At 36.7% G+C, this 20,711-nt stretch overlaps 2 protein-coding genes across 2 annotated transcripts; one reads left to right on the forward strand and one right to left on the reverse strand.

Moving 5' to 3' along the window:
- Nucleotides 1-1,320: 1,320 nt before the first annotated feature.
- On the forward strand, nt 1,321-8,762 carry gtf3aa (general transcription factor IIIAa; the record flags this gene model as incomplete). Its single annotated transcript, XM_079872601.1, has 9 exons — nt 1,321-1,535; nt 1,767-1,867; nt 1,942-2,038; nt 3,479-3,567; nt 3,710-3,783; nt 4,438-4,518; nt 4,607-4,836; nt 8,253-8,300; nt 8,430-8,762. Exons 1-9 carry the CDS (start codon nt 1,413-1,415, stop codon nt 8,760-8,762), a joined length of 1,176 nt encoding a protein of 391 aa, XP_079728727.1. The 5' UTR covers nt 1,321-1,412.
- Nucleotides 8,763-8,888: 126 nt separating this feature from the next.
- On the reverse strand, nt 8,889-13,366 carry mtif3 (mitochondrial translational initiation factor 3; the record flags this gene model as incomplete). Its single annotated transcript, XM_079872602.1, has 4 exons — nt 13,190-13,366; nt 11,928-12,403; nt 11,651-11,799; nt 8,889-9,125 (listed from the first exon to the last, which is right to left on the reverse strand). Exons 2-4 carry the CDS (start codon nt 12,400-12,402, stop codon nt 8,889-8,891), a joined length of 861 nt encoding a protein of 286 aa, XP_079728728.1. The 5' UTR covers nt 12,403; nt 13,190-13,366.
- Between the last annotated feature and the right edge of the window lie 7,345 nt (nt 13,367-20,711).

Raw genomic sequence — 20,711 nt, forward strand, 5'->3', positions numbered from 1 at the left:
TTTAAAAGAGCGGGGACTCTATCTGACTGGTGGGTCCGAAGTGGCCCTACTGGTGACTCAATGATCCATTTGAGTCACCAAAAAAAAATCTGCTTATGACTTTGTGACTCTCACTTGTGGGCTTTCTGTGCGAGGGCTTCCTCTGGCTTCCAGATCGATACCATGGGGGAAAACTGCCATATAGATATTTTTTTTTTTATTTCATAATTTGGCAGCAGGTATATAAGGCTGCTGTCACTTTAAGACCTGATGCACGGATCCATTATACAGTTACACATGCATTTTATTTCTCAACTGTTTACGTTCACTTAAAACAAAACTGACTGAGTTTACGTGAATACTTACCAAGACCGGCATTTTTACATTATTTTGTGTGTATTCGACTGTTTAAGCATAATAAGTAATGAAAAAGAACTCAATTTATTACTGAGAGGCAGCTTTATATGCATGCACTTTTGGTGCAAGCACAAAATCTGTGGGAATGAGTAAAATTATGCACAATCCCAGGCCTAATTCACTTAGGAGGAATGGCTCATAACCAAAACTCTTAAACTGTGAGAATGAGCATTCAGAGGCAGACTTCATTTCATATATATAATTGTATAATTGTCTCTGAAGCTATAGTCTAATGTTATGCTTCAAATAAAGATTTCTATTGCATGGTTATGCCAGAAGGTGGCAACCAGTGAAATGTTAAATGTTTAAAATCTTTTTGATCTATATCAATGAATCATTCATTCAAGAGATTCCTATAAATTTAATTTCCTATTTAATTGTTTTGTATCTCATTGTTTTTAAATATTGTTATTGTTGTTGATGATGATGTAAGGTGACCTTGAGTGTCAAGAAAGGCGCCTATAAATAAAATGTATAATAATAATAATAATAAAAACTCTGGATGAAACAAGTCTTCATTCATTAATTTCAAATGATTTTTTTACCTAATACGTTTATTTAAATTAATAAATATTTTTATTGGATTAATTTAAAACATTTTTGACATTTATAAATAGACTTGTTTATAACATTAAATAGACATTTTTTATTTAAAAAAATACAGACTAGGATGAAGTTATGTAGGCTACATTAACAATGATTTGGGGCAATTATAATGCATTAAAATGCAGGAATCTGAAATGTTTTCTTATTTTAAAGATGTGGTGCTTCTCGTCCAGTGTGCAAAGTTATGCAAACCACTTTAGGTATGCCCCTCTATCACTAACCCCCTTCTTTTGGTACAAACCGCGGTCCATAACAGCAACCGCTCGTGTTTTATGCACTTGTCTACGCTTTTGGCCTCACTGGCGTTCCATACTGGGTGGATCGTGGTAGTGTTGACGTTCGTTGTGACGTCAGAAGTTTCGTTGACGATCAAAATGAAGGCGCACACATGGTAGCTCATAGCCGAAAAAATGACAACGCATAAAAATAATGTTTATCCCAGCGCAATATTTATTTGTTCCTTTCCTGACTGTAAAGCGTCATACAACAAAGTATGGAAGCTAGAAGCGCATCTCTGTAAACATACAGGGGAGGTAAGTAGCCAACACGTGACTGAGGATTGTGTGATAAACCCATATAAATAAAACGGAAACGTGTATAAACATATAGTAAGTGTTTGCATGTGTAAGGCACATTCTGAAAGCTGTTTTCAGTTGAATCAATTTAAACGATATGGCATTTGTCAAGTGTTCAGGCGAAGTCGATTTGTCAACACGACTCCATGCAGTTTAATGTGATTTTGAACGATACATGTTCTTTCGCAGAGGCCATTTAAGTGCGAATATAATGCCTGCAGCAAATCTTTCTGCACGAAATATCACCTTGCTCGTCACACGCTGACACACACCGGAGAAAGACCTTACATGTAAGTGACTTTCCTTTAGATTAAGTTTAATAAGATGGCAAGCTGTCGTTTACTCGTGCAGTGTCTGTTAACAGATGCACCGAGGACGGATGCACTGAAGGATTCACCACAAACACCAACCTGAAGAAACATATTTCACGTATTCACAGACAAGAGACAAAACAGTACATAGTAAGTAAAAGTAAACCTATGTAAGATAGATTGAAAGAAAAAAAAAATAGTTTTGAATTTATGTTGTTGGCTTGAAATAACACATTTTAAATGTAACTCGGTGTTGGCTATATTGAGTTATATTTAAACACTTTTGCTAGAAAACAGTGGCATACAATGCAAAACAATGCACAAATTTAAAATATACTCTCTAGTAATACTACTCTAAAGTAGCATGTGACAGTTGAGCACTGCCTTATAAATATTATATCATTGTGTACAAATCATTCAGTAGCCTACCTTTATTTTATGATATTACCTTCACTGTGTATCATGATACTAATAACGTTAAAGGGTTAGTTCACCCAAAAATGAAAATTCTCACTTTCGTTCATCTTCAGAACACACATGAAGATCTTTTTGATGAAATCTGAGAGCTTTCTGTCCCTCCATTGACAGCTACGCAACTACCACTTTGACGCTTCAGAAAGTTCATAAAGAGATCGTAAAACTAATCCATATGAATTGAGCGGTTTAGTCCACATTTTCTGAAGAGACTCGATCGCTTTATATGATGAACAGATTGAATTTAGGCTTTTATTCACATTTAAACATTGATCAGCAAACATAGACCGAAGCTCAACCGAACCGGCTTAATGCACGAGAACAAACCTCATTGGTAACTTCTTGCTGAAGCTCAAATGTGATGTGTAACACGAGAATGAACCTCATTGGTTCTCGCAGGTCAAGCGAACATCTTTAAAGTCCGCGTGAACCGGAAGTTGCAAACGACCTTCTCCAGTGTTGTGACGTATTTCCCAGTGAAAGGGAATATTGAACACAGGGCAGGGTTTTACTCTAGCGCTCCTCCTCTCCATCTCTCGCTCATAGCAGACTAACGGTTTGAGGGGAGTGGTTAAGCGTTTCCCAACCCAAGTCCTCAAACCTACATCATCGGAGAAGGTCCTCCAATGCAGAGGGGAGGGGCATTTTCAGATTTTGATTAAAGATTACGAAGCCAAAACATTTTTTTGTGTGGATTGACTTGCATGGATGAATTGTTCACCACAAAACGATCAATTTAGGCAAACAAAGTAAATATGGTCAATTTTGATTTCATGTGGACTTAAAGCTTCCGTTTACCACAACTGATGTTTATGTGAATAAAAGCCTAATTTTAAATCTGTCCATCATATAAAGCAATCAAGTTTCTTCAGAAAATTTTGATTAAACTGCTCAATTCATATGGATTAGTTTTATGATCTCTTTATGAACTTTTTGAAGCGTCAAAGTGGTAGTTGCGTAGCTGTCAATGGAGGGACAGAAATCTGTGTTCTGGAAATGAACGAAATTGTTATATTTGGGTGAACTAACCCTTTGTGCTGTGTGGGTAAATGTTATTTATGTGAATTTGTGTTGTCTAAATAGTTATAAAAAAATATATATATATATTTTTTTTAGTGTACATTTGAAGGATGTGGCAAAGCATTCAAGAAGAATAACCAGCTGAAAACCCATGAGTGTACACACACACAGCTGCTACCGTTCTTGTAAGACTTTTTCCACTGGTTTGTCTTATGTCTCCTTGTTTTTTGGTCATTAATCGAAGTCTTTCTCAGTAAACTAACATAATATAAAACTTGAATTAGAACTGAGGTGTGTCTGACTGATGTTGTGTGTATTCTTCATCAGGTGCTCGCATGAAGGCTGCGGGAGACGTTTTTCACAGCGTGGGAAACTGAAGCGCCATGAGAAGGTACACAATGGTATGTTCTCTGCTTGTTCTGTTGTTCATAAAGGAATAGTTCAGTGGTTAATTGATCTGTATGACTTTCTTTTCATTTGAACGCGAGGTGAATTTTTGAAGAATATCCTGGCCTCTCCAGAAAAAAACTTTAACATAATCCACAAATCGTGTGATGGGTTATCCACTTTATTTTAAAGTAAGAGCAGGCTGTATTTAACTTTAATGTGCGAGGCTTCCGGTGTCACTCACTTCCACTTATTTTAATTCTACAAAGACTTTAAGACAGTTTGATATTGCAAACTGGACTGGTATTTATCATATTATTTGAATTTATTATAGTAATCATAAACACACTGGTTTCGTGGTTTGTATCACAAATAAGTTCACTATTTACTGGACTTTGTTAGTTATTCCTCTAGTTATTTATCTATTCTGGCTAAAGAATCGTAGATTCAGAGAAAATAGCTTATTTCTGCATTGCAAAATAAAGTGTACAGTCTCCTGATCCCCAATAGACAGTAGCTTTATGAGATTAACAGATCGAAACTCAGGTTTGATGCTGTTGTAACAAGTTAAAATCTTAGCATATTTGAATCAAAACAAAGTAAAGGTGCTTTTTGTGGCTCTTTGGATGTGCATCACCCGACCTTTCATGTGTTAAATCCCGATCCAGGCTATTCTTGCACGGCTGCCGACTGCTCATTTGTGGGAAAGAACTGGACAGAGATGACAAACCACAGCAAAGTTCATATAGGTAAGCCTAATAGCCTTACAATTGCATGCAACCTCATAGAAAGTTACAAAATATATAACTTGGTGTGTGTGTGTGTGTATGTGTTCAGTCCGGGTACAGTGTGATCAGTGTAAGAAAACATTCAGGGATAGCTGGTTCCTGAAGCAGCATCAGCATGTTCACTCGAAAGAGCGCCTGGTCTTCCACTGCCCCAGAGACGGATGTTCCCGCTCATACACCACTGCCTTCAACTTGCAGAGCCACATACTGTCCTTCCATGAAGAGCAGCGCTTCTTCAACTGCACTCACCCTGGCTGTGGCAAGTCCTTTTCCATGAAGGTAACGATGCTTTCCTATAGTCTGCCTCACTAACTAAAATCCAAGGATTTGTTTCGCTTATGGAAATTAGGGCTGTCACTTTACGTTCGAAAATCGATTGCACAATCGATCGGACCAACCAACACAAGTTTTGAAACCGAAAATAGGGAATCGATTTTAAAGGTCTTTTCTCGGAGCTCGTCACGATACACCCGCAGCGAACGCGCGTCACACAGCAACTGCAGGCTCTGACACACACGCATAACAGCAAATTATACTTATGCATAATGTGTCTCTTTTTACTACAAAACTGTGAATTCTGCTGGTATTCAGACAGTCTCATGCATACAGACACAGATTCGGGCTACGGTCTACAATCACCTATGTAGGCGAAATTTGTTTGACGTTTCTAATGGTAAACACAGCCATGTTGAAGCCGGCAGTGATGTTTGTCATTGATGTTATGGCAGTCCACTCTGCTTATTGTTTTTCGAGAATGTTGCACTCCTGTTTGTCATTGTGCACGAAACTTCACGCCAGTGAATCATCAGGAATATTGCTGACTTGTGCGTGTCTCAAGCGCCCTCTTTACGTTCGTCCTAATGCCTGTTAGTTGTCCGTGGATTTGCCCATATTTGGCGTTTAAAATGGAAACGTCTTTAGACATGGAAAATCGATTTTACAATCGATTCAATGAACACTTATGTCTCAAAAATCGAACAGGATTTTTTCACAAAAGTCACAGCCCTAATGGAAATGCTAAGAACTTGCGAATAAACTTCGTAACTCCAGCGGATCCTCAAACTGTCAGCAAAACCTCATACAGCAGTTCACAGTTTTTTTGGTTATACTTTATAACTATCAAAGTTATACTTTATACAAGAGCTTGAATTTAACTTTATATGAAAACGTAATGTGATGCACTTATTGCCTCAGATGGACGAAACACAAATCTCCGACATTTGCTGGTAAAAAACTCGTATCTCCATTTTAGCTTGATTTTGGTACTAAGTTAATAGTATAGTGACACATGCAAGTGTCTGACCATACATAAAGCCATAATACTTTGACAACATTTTAAAAATACAGGGTTTTTTTTTCTTTTCATTTCCTGAATAGTAGTGGTTCAACACGAACTATTTTCCGCTGGTTTCAAAACGTACCCCACGCTGGATATTGCTTGCCATTCATTTTTTAAAAACTCCTGAGATCCAAAGCTAATTTACTGCCAAATTGAAATATTCAAAAGAACAAAAAACTAACGTTAAGATTACGTTAAGCACTGTTTTTCATTAATGCTCAAAGAGTGTTAAATCTGTTCAGGCTTCATACAAAATGAAATGGCCCAACAGAACCTAAAAATGTTTCACCGTATCGATATATTTTATGGTCCCATGAACTTCACATTGTATGTCATGCTGATATAGCACCTTTTTTAAAGTAATTAAACACAATGTTGTCAAAGTTAATATGGTGGCTTTATATATGGTCAGACATTTGCATGTCATTATAAGGTTTTTGACAAGCGAATATCGAATTTATATATATTGGGTCAATGACGTGACGGGTCATTTTTTTTGTCCAAAGGCCTTAATGATAATAAAAAAAACAAATATATAACATCCAAAGTATGTAAGGTAGTACAACTTGATCTCTTTTACTGAATCCAAAAGGTTTTAATTATATTTTACTACATATAAAGGTATTTTAAAGATTTTGAAGTGTCAAAAGGTCATTCGGTAAAACCAATATAGTAAATATTTAAATGGAATAATATTGTTTTTAATAACTAAAGGAACTACAATAATACAAATATAAAGCAGATAAGGCTCTTTTTTTTACATTTCCCCTTTTCTCCTTTCCCTGTGCAATGTTTTACTTGAATATGTTGGAGTGTTTAGAGCAGTCCAATAAATGATTACATTTATGAGATCAGTGATAATTTTTTTAAATATTTCTACTGTGGTACACACTATATACTATCTCAACATCAATGTCAAATCATTTTTTAACTTTCAAATCAGTGGTTAAACCGAATGACTTTTTTGGTGACATTTTGTCCATCTTGTAAAAAATGACAAAAAACAGTGTTAATTGATTGTACAAACCACAAAATCTTATTGTTAACACCTAGGTAAACAAAAATAATTTCAAATATAGTTATATCTCCATTCTATTTTTTTACACTTTTAAAAACCTTATTCGTCAATGACCCATATACACGTGTTTTTCCCATCATTAGAATGGCCACATCTGAGGCAGTAAGTGCATCACATTACTTATTCATAAACTTGCAGGTTATAAAGTTTATTGTACCTATGTGGGTGCTCTGTTTTTTCTGTAATTTGGTCAGAATCTCATGTTATTAAAGATGAAGAGCTATTTAAGACAAAGGCTGTATAAGACACTCTTCTCCGCTAGACCATAGACCAGGCTTAAGTCTAGTCCCGGACTAAAATGCATGTTTGAGCTGTTTTAACTGAAAGCAACTTGCACTGATATATCTTAAAATATGTCAGTTCCATTGTTTTGTCTCAAGGTGCATACAAGTAATGTTTTTTTCTAAGGCACGTTTATAAAAGCTCCTTAAATGTCCTAATTGAACTAAGGCTTAATCTAAGGTCTGTCTGTGATACTGGGCCATAGGGGTGGTTTGCCGGACAGAGTTTAAGCCTTGTCCTAGACTAAAATGACCTTTTAAACCGAGCAGAAATTTGCTTTCTCTGTTATGGTTTTAAATAGTCATAGACTTGGTATAGTCCAGAGTCTAATAAGATGATTTCCTGGAGGAAGACTAGAGCTAATCAAGAACCAAATTTAGGCTTAAACTAAACCTACCAGGAGGCAGTGTTTCTTGAGAACAGAAAATGCTGTACTCATTCAAACAACCTTTTTTTTGTCCATGCATTGCAATCAAGCAGAGATGACGATCCAAACTGTGTGTGGCACTTCATTCACGATAGAGGCGGGTGGAGTTATGAGGTTTGACCGACAGTTTGAGGATCCAATGGAGTTGGAGGTTTAGTCACAAGCTCTTTTTAATGTTTTTCATTTGTTAAATATTTGCAAAACCCACAGACAGACATAAAGGGTGACCAATAATAAAAAAATATTTATGAACAAAAAGTCCGAACGAGCCGAGTCATTTCAGGACAGCCTTTCTCAGCCATGTCAAGATGTGTCTGGCTTCACTGCATGTTATGAAGTGCATTAAAGACTAGCTAATTTTCCACTGTATCCTGCTCCATTTCATTGTCTTCTCATATTTCTTAATACTTCCTAATTTAATCATATTAAATTGTTAAATTAGAAAGCTGGCCAATTTCAGTTGTCTTATTTGTGGACATCTGGGATGTAAAATATTCAGGATTTGTGATTAAATCAGTGTACCGTGAGAACTTTCTTAAAATATGCCTACATTTTATTTTTTGCCACAGCAAAGTTTACAGCGCCATGGTGTGGTTCATGATCCTGAAAAGAAACAGGTAACTACTTATTGATCTCATGAAACTCTCATCATTTTGTTATGACTTGGTCTTTAGGTTGTAACTGAGTGGTTGACATTTAGAGAAGCAGAATGTGTTGATAATAACTGCCCTCTTTGTCTCTTTCAGCTGAAGCCTCGTCCAAAACGTTCCCTGGCATCCCGTTTGAGTGGTCACAAACCCAAAAAGAAACGTCAAGCAAAAACTTCAAACTCGGATGAATCTTCAGTGCCACACATTAGCCAGTCCGAGTCAACTACAAATCCTCAATTAAGAGATCAGCTGCAATCATTTACAATCCTAAAAGCAGACATCCCAGAAACCTGCTCGCAGAGTTTAAAAAGTTCTGATTTAGAGACCATTAAATCTGAGAGTGTTGTCAGCCAATCAAAATCCATTTATTCTGAGTTCAACAACAGTGCAAATCCAGTGGTCCACCTTTTAGAACCCCTCTTACTGTAGAGTCCAATGGTCAGAAGTCAATTTCCAGTTTTAATTTCACCCCACAGGACAATTTCTAAAGCAACATTTTTATTGGAGGCTTGCTCCAAAGTAAATATACTTTTGCATTGAAAGTTGCATATATTTTTACTGTTGCTTCAAGTCTTTTGGCTCCTCTGTAGAGGAGGTACCAGGAGATGTTGGGGTCTCAGAGTCAGGTTTTAAATTCTTGTTCGAAGTCTCTGCTTCCTTTTTCTGCAATTCTTTAGCAGATGCAAGCCGAAGGACACACATGGCAGCACGACCCCCACGAACCACGGAGGGTTTTGATACAAAGCCAATGGGCACTGATATCCTCTCCACCATCTGAGTTAAGACTTTATCCTGTTTAGAAAAAGAAAAAAGAAAATACAACTGAGGAAAATCCTAAAATCTAGGTACCAGTGTATTGTACCCGTCTTCATTTTCAAAGAATTTGTGTTTTTGTAAAAGCAAATGTAACTTGTTTTGTTTCTAGTTAATACAATAAATTTATGTATAAATAAACTAATCGTGTGTAAACTTGGATCATTGTTTTAAATCCCAATATTTCCAGTATTTAAGCTCTGGCTGTGTCGTACTTTAAGGAATGTTCCAGGGTCAATACAAGCTCTATTGACAACATCTGTGATGTGTTAAAAGCAAGCAAAAATCATGCAATTATAATGGAGTTATATGGAGCAAGACAATGTAGTGGAACAAACTACATACACACATACAAAATAAACACATTTCTAGCCACAATTCCTAATGCATTTTATAAACTATAACTAAAATTTATGCAATACCGCTTATATTGATATACAGTATTTTGATACGAGCGCATCTGAAAAAAAGCAGAAAGTGCATAATGCAATTTGCCCTGAACGTGACATGCTTTATATTAAAGGGCTTAAAAATAACTCATAAGATATAGTTAACATGTACAGGTGCTGGTCATATAATTAGAATATCATCAAAAAGTTGATTTATTTCAGTTATTCCATTCAAAAAGTGAAACTTGTATATTATATAGACTCATGACATGCAAAGTGAGATATTTCAAGCCTTTATTTATTATAATTTTGATTATGGCTTACAGCTTGTGAAAACCACAAAATCAAAATCTCAGAAAATTAGAATATTACATGAAATCACACAGTAATTACACAGTGATACCATGGTCATTGAACCAGGTTTTGGTTCTTTTGGCAGTGTGCAGGTGCAAATCCTGCTGGAAAATGAAGTCAGCATCTCCATAAAGCTTGTCTGCTGAAGGAAGCATGAAGTGCTCTGGAAATGTCCTGGTAGACGGCTGCGTTGAGTGGACAGCACAGTGGACCAACACCAGCCGATGACATGGCTCCCCAAACCAACACAGACTGTGGAAACTTCACACTGGACTTCAAGCATCTTGGATTGTGTGCCTCTCCATTCTTCCTCCAGACTCTGGGACCTTGGTTTCCAAATGAGATGCAAAATTTGCTCTCATCAGAAAAGAGGACTTTGGTCCACTGTGCTTTATTAAATCCAGAGTCAACGCAGCCGTCTACCAGGACATTTCCAGAGCACTTCATGCTTCCTTCATTTTCCAGCAGGATTTGCACCTGCACACTGCCAAAAGAACCAAAACCTGCTTCAATGACCATGGTATCACTGTGTAATTACTGTGTGATTTCATGTAATATTCAGATTTTCTGAGATTTTGATTTTGTGGTTTTCACAAGCTGTAAGCCATAATCATCAAAATTATAACAAATAAAGGCTTGAGATATCTCACTTTGCATGTAATGAGTCTATATAATATACAAGTTTCACTTTTTTAACGAAATTACTGAAATAAATCAACTTTTTGATGATATTCTAATTATATGACCAGCACCTGTATAGTTTAGCACGGTTTGCCCCATCAGATGCTCTGACAGATACTTGTGTTTAATGACAGAGTGCAATAGAACAGGAGCACCATAAATCTGACTAAAATATTTGTTGTTGGACATTAAAGGTGCCATATATAGGATTTAAAACCTACAAGTAAGTGTATAAAAACAGTATATGTAAAGTAACTATTGTATCGGGGTAATCAAATGTAGGATAATAGCCTTTCATTCTTAAGCTCAGGTGAGTGAATGTGTTCTTACCAGTTAACATTTAGTCTGCTTTTTGTTTTAATTTATTTTCATTTCTAATTTGGTGATTTTTACTTATGCTTTAAGTTTTAGGGTACATTTACACAACAACGATGTACTAAAAACAGAAGGGAAGGATCTGAAATAACTTTTTTTTTAATAAATACTGAATTGTTTTAACCAAATAGGGAAAAAAAGTAGAAAGCAGTATCGCCCAGCCCTACAACATGCTAGTATAACTAAATAATTAACTATACTAAGTAACTAGTGTTCAGAATGGTAGCCTCACAGCTCAAATAACTTACATTTTTGTATATAAGATTCAATATAAGCGATATGAAACTATGAGCTGTTTATTTTGGCTAACAACACAGCAGGTATAAAGACACTTTCCAGGACCTTCACCCTCTCTGTTATTCTGTAGTGGAACAAGATGCCAAAACCTAGTATACAGTTGTTGGCTCTTATAAATTGCTCACGCTGGTCCTCATTTGTTAGTCAGTTTGGATAAAAGCATCTGCTAAATGTAAATATAATAACCAGTCTGGTAAACTTAATCCCATAGACATCCATCACTGTTATTACTATATTTACAAGCTCAGGTAAAATACTAATCATAAAGCTTGTTCTGAACCTGGAACATTTCTTTAACTCAAAACTGCGAACATTATTCACTTTAAACAACACAAGCACAGAAATGAAATGTGCATTCAAACAACGCACTGATTTACCAATCAAACACGAGTTATTTAGTTTCCATACCAGTGGTGTGCCACTGTCAGCTCTTGCTTTGATAGTGAGTCTGACGTGGTTCTTCTTTTCCAGCCAGCTGACAACCTGCCGCAGTTTAGTGTCTAAATCATGAAGGGAAATATCTGAGGAGAAACTGAGCTCCTTTGATTGGACGGGCCCTGCATGTAGACCAAAACAGTGTACGGTTAAGTTTAACATGAAATGCAAACACTATGCAAATGACTCTCACAGAAGTACGATTACAATATAGCAGCTTTAATATGTGCATTTCCTGAATGAAACGCACCTTTCTTGGCTTTCTGTGCGTCTCTAAGTTTCATCTGCTCTTCGTGGATCTGTTTCCCTTTCATCAGTCTGTATAATGGAGGATCACAATTGTCATTTATGGCAACAAGCTTCAGCCCTGTTTGGTCCATCAGTCGTATCACTTCGGCACGGTGCATTGTACCCAATTCCTCACCATCCTCACCCAGTAACTGTATATGGCGCAGGCCAATCTTCCTTCCCACGCTGCCAAAAGTGACTCGTGCTTTCGGGTCCAGCTTTTTAGTCTCCTTCTGGATATCTGTCATGTCTTTGCCCCCACTCTCTGTGTCTGTGGAGAAGGACATACTTAGCCAGGCTGGGACAATATGGCAACACCATGCTGGCCTGAGGGTTGATGGTTTGGTTGCCAGTGGCAAGTTGACCAGGCTGATGGGTCGACGAGGACTGCGGCTCAGGGCCTGACTCAAAACAAACCTCAGGAAACCCAGAGACATCCTAGAAGACAAGGTCATGGATGTTACACAGACGTGTCTGAGTCAGTAATGATGATGTTTAGACGTACAACTAAAATAACAATACTTTGCATACCCATGATTATAATGTTAATCATTCATTCATTAACCATTTCATTCATATCCGACTCTTGGTGATTCTATGGACGAGAGACTGTCTGTGAATTTTTAAGCGATGATTTTTCCGGAGTAGGTCTTCATGTCTTTCCCAAACCCTACCCATTGCATGGCTTGGGACAGACACACACAAACTTGTTTTTATATCTTTACGTGGACTCTCCATAGACGTAATGGTTTTTATATTGTAAAAACTGTACAAATTATATCCCCCTACACTAACCCTACCATTACAGAAAACATTCTGCTGTTTTACATTTTTTTTAAAACATGACTTAAAATAATTTATAAGCTGTTTTCCTCATGGGGCCTGAACAAATGACCCCACAATGTCAAAATGTACACATTTTACTATCTTTGAGGGGACATTTGGACCTCTCAGTGTAGGTTAAACAAGAACACACATTCACACCTACAGTTACAATTTAGCAATAATGTCAATATATGCCATTTAATAACAGCAAATGAGATGTGAACAAAATTGGTGAAACGAAACAAACACTTATTCAATATACACTATATATAAAACATACAACATTTACTCAAAACGGACAAAAAAGAAGCAGAGGCTGTTCCTCCGTTTTTAAGGTTTTTGACAGATTTCTTCAGAACTTCGACAAACACCAAACTGACCGAAGCTAACGTTACTTACACTAGAGTGACACGGAACCGACGTCGAGTACAAAGTGGATCAGTATCAGTCAGGTAAAGATTTCAAGACAGACATCTGTGTCATAAACACAACATAAATACAACTAGAAAGCCAGGTGACTGACTTTCCTAACTGATAAATGAATCTTGGCGCACACATGTGACGTCACGCAAAGGCGCCGCTGCTTTTTTTTTTTTTTTTATTGAACAAAAATCACAGGGGATAGCCTACGCACTTAAGCAAAAAGTGCGTATCCCCCACAAACAAACACTTAAGAAAACAGCAATAGAAACTTAAGTTAGAGGCAATAAATTCAATTTTCAAGCAAGATACTGTTTAGAGATAGATCTTCTAAAAAGCAATTCACAAAACATCTAAAGCAACAGAAATTAAACATTTAGTAAATTAAAACAAATAAATATAAATAAATGACATAAAAATGAGGAAATCAGGAGGTGTACCGCTGCTGTTGTGTAAAGTGCTTTACGGGTCTTCTGAGGGGAAAGAGTCCAGCATTGCTTATAGAAAAATGTGCAAAATGTTCCTTTTGAAGATATAAAATATGGCACGAATAAAGATGAAACTCCATTACATTTCCCGATTAAGAAAGAAAAGTTGTTTAATTTGTTTTAAGGGTCATTCCTGGTATTCGGTGCGTTTTGGCCATCATCAAATGTAGAAAATCAAACTCAGTTTTTAAAATAAATTTCTGTGTAGTCATGATAGGATGATGTGAATTAAAACATTTGAAAAAAATATTCTGGTCAAGCTTAGGTAAATAAATGTAACCATTTATTAAACAAAATAAATGAAAAGGGAAAAAAGTGCCTAAAAGTCCTTTTTGTTTACTTTTTAAAAGTACTACATTATTAATACTCAAGTAAATTTTCATGAGGTGTTGCAAAATGCTGTCAAATATTTCAAATTACTTTTTCTTTAATCAACTTCAATATGTTTAGAGTTCAAATGGTGTTATTTATGACTAATACAGGTTTAAAATTGATATTGTTCAACATTTTAAGGCAGTAAGATCATGATCTTTACTGGGGACACAAAAGGCACGGAGTCCCAGGAATGACCCTTAAAATATAGATTAATATAACAAATAATACATTGGTTTGTAGAATGAGATGGCGCATTATTTGTAACTTTTTTATTCTATTTAAATTCGTTATGCTTTGTTGCATTATTATACATGTGTTGTGCGGTGCATTTCACAGGCAGGCGTTTTCAATATGGCATTATGGATGACATTTTTAATATCAATAAAGGAAAGAAAGTGTAGGTTAATTAAAAGTTTGAGTTCCTTGCAATGTGATCTAATGCAATGTAAGACAGCACTGTAAGTAGATATAGCCTAATTCGCAAGGTTAGACACGCCAAATGTATCAAATGTAAATAATAATAATAGCATAATTATAATAATAACAGCAGTTTTTCCATTTTAACATGTTTATTTCCATTTTAACAGACTAATAAAGACTTCTTAAAGAGCTTTGAATAAAAGACTGAGCTCAGAGGACACGTGGGTCAGTTTCTGTGCGCTCGTCTGTGCTTAACTCGAGTTGACACGATTTGACCCGGACCATAACGCTCACTGCTTCTCTTTACACTGCTCTCTTGCTACTTTTCAGAATCAGAATCAGAATCAGAAAGAGCTTTATTGCCAAGTGTGCTTGCACCCACAAGGAATTTTTCTTGGTACTGAAGCTTCCAGTGCACATATACAAATACAAATACAGCAAGAACATAGTAATACAAATTCTAAGAATGAAAATATATAAAAAATAAATAAAAATAGTATAAAAGTAAAAAAGTAGGGTCACAGTTGGGTTTAGTCTGAATAAACATTTACAGATTATGAACATATTCACAGTATTTTGAGTAGTATGAATAATATAAATATCACCTGAATTAGAGAATATTACACTAGACAGTGGGAGTCTAGCGCATGTTACAGATTATAAACATATTTACAGTATTTTGAGTAGTATGAATAATATAGATATAAATATCACCTGAGTTTATTGCACTAGACAGTGGGAGTATTGCACTTACAGGCATATGCTTTGGGGGGCATGTTAAGTGTTCAGAAGGGAAATGGCCTGTGGAAAGAAACTGTTCCTGTGCCTGGAAGTTCTTGTGGCCAGTGATCTGTGTCGCCGTCCTGACGGTAACAGTTCAAACAGGGGATGTCCAGGGTGAGTGGAGTCTGTGATGATTTTACCTGCTCTCTTCCTCACTCTGGAAGAGTACAGGTCCTGGAGGGTTGGCAGGGGGGCACCAATAATCCTCTCTGCAGTCCGGACTGTCCGTTGTAGTCTCCTGATGTCCGATTTGGTAGCTGAACCAAACCAGACAGTGATGGAAGTGCTTAAAACAGACTCAATGACGGCTGAGTAGAACTGGATCAGCAGCTCCTGTGGCAGATTGAACTTCTTCAGCTGGCGAAGGAAGTACAGTCTCTGCTGGGCCTTTTTCACAATGGAGTCAATGTGATTTGCCCACTTCAGGTCCTGGGAGATGGTAGAGCCCAGGAACCTGAATGACTCCACTGCTTCCACAGTGCTGTTCATGATGGTGAGAGGGGGGAGTGCTGGGGTGTTTCTCCTGAAGTCCACGATCATCTCCACTGTTTTGAGTGTGTTCAGCTCAAGGTTGTTATAACTGCACCAGACAGCCAGCTGTTCAACCCCCAGTCTGTAAGCAGACTCGTCACCATTTTGGATGAGACCGATGACAGTGGTGTCGTCTGCAAATTTCAGGAGCTTGACAGAGGGGTCTTTAGAAGTGCAGTCATTAGTGTACAGGGAGAAGAGCAGTGGGGAGAGAACGCACCCTTGGGGGGCGCCAGTGCTGATGGTGAGGGTCCTGGATGTGAGTTTCCCCAGTCTCACTAGCTGCTGCCGGTCCGTCAGGAAGCTGGAGATCCACTGACAGATTGTGGATGGCATGGAGAGCTGAGTCAGTTTGGCTGTGAGAAGATCAGGGATGATGGTATTGAAGGCCGAACTGAAGTCCACAAATAAGATCCGTGCATAAGTCCCAGGTCTGTCAAGATGTTGCAGGATATAGTGCAGTCCCATGTTGACTGCATCATCCACAGACCTGTTTGCTCTGTAAGCAAACTGAAGGGGATCCATCAGGGGTCCGGTGATGTCCTTCAGATAGGCCAACACCAGTCTTTCAAACGACTTCATGACCACAGACGTGAGAGCGACAGGTCTGTAGTCATTAAGTCCAGTGATTTTTGTTTTTTTGGGAACCGGAATGATAGTGGAGCGTTTGAAGCAGCAGGGAACTTCACACTGCTCCAATGATCTGTTGAAGATCTGCGTGAAGACTGGGGCCAGTTGGTCAGCACAGGCTTTTAGACAAGCAGATGAGATGCCGTCTGGGCCTGAAGCTTTCCTAGTCTTCTGTTTTTTGAAGACTCTGCTCACGTCCTCCACACAGACCTTAAGCTCAGGTTGGATGGCAGAAGGGGGGAGGAGAGGGGTTGCAGGAGGTGATGGTGGATGTGTGAAGTGCACATCAGGGCGGGTGTGAGGTGTGAGTCTGGGCTTCTCAAACCTGCAATAGAATGCATTGAGAGTGTCAGCCAGTTGTTGATTCTCCACAGATGGGGGGGATGGTGACTTGTAGTTGGTGATGTTCCTCAGGCCTCTCCAGACTGATGCCGGGTCGTTGGCTGAAAACTGTTTTTTCAGCTTTTCAGAGTAGCTTCTTTTAGCAACTCTGATTTCCTTTGTCAGTTTGTTTCTGGCCTGGTTATACAAGATTTTATCCCCACTTCTGTAAGCATCCTCTTTGGCATGACGAAGCTGTTTGAGTTTCCCAGTAAACCATGGTTTATCATTAGTGAATGATAAGAATGTCCTGGTAGGAATGCATGTATCCTCACAGAAACTGATATATGATGTTACAGTATCTGTGAGCTCATCCAGATCGGTGGCTGCAGCTTCAAAAACAGTCCAATCAGTGCAATCGAAGCAGGCCTGTAGATCCTGCTCTGCTTCGTTGGTCCATCTTTTTACAGTCCTTAATACAGGTTTAGCTGATTTCAGTTTCTGCCTGTAGGTCGGTATAAGATGAACCAAACAGTGATCAGAGAGCCCCAAAGCTGCCCGTGGGACGGAGTGATACGCATTCTTTATCGTGGTGTAACAGTGGTCCAATATATTACTGTCTCTGGTAGGACATGTAACATGCTGTCTGTATTTTGGCAGTTCACGGGAGAGATTTGCTTTGTTAAAATCCCCAAGAATGATTAAAAGAGAGTCTGGGTACCTTTGTTCCATTTCAGCTATATGTTCAGCCAGCTGTTGTAGCGCCGCGCTCACACACGCGTCTGGGGGAATGTAAACATTCGCGAGAATGAATGAGGAAAACTCCCGCGGCGAGTAGAAAGGTTTACAGTTTATGAAATGCGCCTCTAAATTAGGAGAGCACATCTTCTTCAGTGTTGTTACATCTGAACACCAACTTTCGTTAATGTAGAAACACAATCCACCACCTCTCGTTTTCCCCGTTAGTTCCGCGGTGCGATACCGCGGTCAAGCCAGCCGCAGTTTGAAAATACACGGTCAAGCCAGCCGCCCAAAAAAAAAAAAAAAAAAAATCATGTGCGCCTATTACTATGAATACGGTAATCTCAGTAACAGCAGAGAGAGAACGCGCTTTCAGAGCGCTTGAGTTGCCCAGATCTATCTATCTGTCTATCTGTCTATGTTTTTCTTTCTTTTTTTCTTTCTATATATCTTCTTTTTTTTCTATCTATCTTCTTTCTTTCTTTCTTTCTTTCTTTCTTTCTTTCTTTCTTTCTTTCTTTCTTTCTTTCTTTCTATATATCTTTTTTTCTATCTTTTTTCTTTCTTTCTATCTTTTTCTTTCTATCTATCTATCTATCTATCTATCTATCTATCTATCTATCTATATTTTTCTTTCTTTTTTTCTTTCTATATATCTTCTTTTTTCTTTCTTTCTTTCTTTCTTTCTTTCTTTCTTTCTTTCTATATCTCTTTTTTCTTTCTTTTTTTCTTTCTATATATCTTCTTTTTTCTATCAATCTTCTTTCTTTCTTTCTTTCTTTCTTTCTTTCTTTCTATATATCTTTTTTTCTATCTTTTTTCTTTCTTTCTATCTTTTTTCTTTCTTTCTATCTTTTTCTTTCTATCTATCTATCTATCTATCTATCTATCTATCTATCTATCTTTTTCTTTCTTTTTTTCTTTCTATATATCTTCTTTTTTCTATCTTTTTTCTTTCTTTCTTTCTTTCTTTCTTTCTTTCTTTCTTTCTTTCTTTCTATCTCTTTTTTCTTTCTTTTTTCTTTCTATATATCTTCTTTTTTCTATCTTTTTTCTTTCTTTCTATCTTTTTCTTTCTATCTATCTATCTATCTATCTATCTATCTTTTTCTTTCTTTTTTCTTTCTTACTTTCTTTCTTTCTTTCTATCTTTTTCTTTCTTTCTATCTATCCTTTTCTTTCTTTTTTCTTTCTTTCTATCTATCTTTTTTCTTTCTTTCTATCTATCTTTTTCTTTCTTTCTTTCTTTTTTTCTTTTTCTTTCTTTTTCTATCTTTTTCTATTTTTTTCTTTCTTTCTTTCTTTCTGTCTTTCTTTCTTTCTTTCTGTCTTTCTTTCTATCTTTTTCTTTCTTTCTATCTATCTTTTTCTTTCTTTCTTTCTTTCTTTCTATCTTTTTCTTTCTTTCTTTCTTTCTTTCTATCAATCTTTTCTTTCTTTCTTTCTTTCTTTCTTTCTTTCTTTTTTCCTATCTTTTTCTTTCTTTTCTTTCTTTCTTTCTATCTTTTTCTTTCTTTTTTCTTTCTTTCTGTCTATCTTTTTCTTTCTTTCTTTCTTTCTTTCTTTCTATCTTTTTCTTTCTCTCTATCTATCTATCTTTTTCTTTCTTTCTTTCTTTCTTTCTTTCTATCTATCTTTTTTCTATCTTGTATCTCTATCTATATATCTATCTATCTATCTTTCTTTCTATCTTTTTTGTTTGTTTGTTTGTTTGTTTGTTTGTTTGTTTCTCTTTCTTTCTTTCTTTCTATCTTTCTATCTATATGTATATCTATATGTCTGTCTATCTGTCTAAGTCTAAGATTATACAGTATGATGCCATGTTTTGAGATTTTTGTATGTTACTCTGTTATCCTTTTTATTTACACTCGTTTTTTCTTTACAGGTAACACCTCAAGACATTTTTTTTATGTAGAAGTTAACAGCATAATTATTTGCAAAAAGTAGATCAAATAAAGTATAGACTCTTTCTAAATGCCTCTTGTTTTTATTATTTTTTTACAGTAAATGAGAGTTTCTCTTGAATTCAATGTCCCATACTGTGTGCACACCTCATTTGAAACAATTTTACTGCAGCATTTTGTAGATATATCACATTCTACTACTTCAGATGTCTATAAAGTTTCCATTTCTTATAAGTAGAAAAAAGTAAATGCCAGTTCTCATAATGGACATCACATACTGTATACACACCTCATATCAAACCATTTTACTGCAGCATTTTGGAAATATGTCACTTTATTCAACTTTAGACGCCTATAAAAACCTAATTTCTAATAAGTAGAGGAAAAGAATGGCCACTTCTTATAGGGGACGTCCCATACAGCATACACACCCCATATCAAATCATTTTAATGCAGCATTTTGGAGATATGTCACTTTATAGGCCTCATTTTGGAGATATGTCACTTTATTCAACTTTAGACGCCTATAAAGACCTCATTGCAGATAAGTAGAAAAAAATAATGGTCAGTCCTTATAGGGGACGTCCCATACAGTATACATGCCTCATATCAAATCATTTTACTGCAGCATTTTGGAAATATGTCACTTTATTCAACTTTAGAGGCCTATAAAGACCTCATTTCTAATAAGTAGAAAAAAATAATGGTCAGTCCTTATAGGGTACGTCCCATACAGTATACATGCCTCATATCAAACCATTTTACTGCAGCATTTTGGAAATATGTCACTTTATTCAACTTTAGAGGCCTATAAAGACCTCATTTCTAATAAGTAGAAAAAAATAATGGTCAGTCCTTATAGGGGGCGTCCCATACAGTATACATGCCTCATATCAAACCATTTTACTGTAGCATTTTGGAGTTATGTCACATTTTATTACTTCAGAGGCCTATAAAGACCTCATTTCTAATAAGTAGAAAAAACTAATGGTCATTCCTTATAGGGGACGTCCCATACAGTATGCACACCTCATGTCAAACCATTTTACTGCAGCATTTTGGAGTTTGTCACAGTTTACTACTTCAGAGGCCTATAAAGACCTCATTTCTAATAAGTAGAAAAAACGAATGGTCATTCCTTATAGGGGACGTCCCATACAGTATGCACGCCTCATGTCAAACCATTTTACTGCAGCATTTTGGAGTTTGTCACAGTTTACTACTTCAGAGGCCTATAAAGACCTCATTTCTAATAAGTAGAAAAAACGAATGGTCATTCCTTATAGGGGACGTCCCATACAGTATGCA

Source organism: Squalius cephalus, assembly GCF_949319135.1.
Source record: "Squalius cephalus genome assembly, chromosome: 5".
In the NCBI taxonomy this organism is placed as follows: Eukaryota; Metazoa; Chordata; class Actinopteri; order Cypriniformes; family Leuciscidae; genus Squalius; species Squalius cephalus.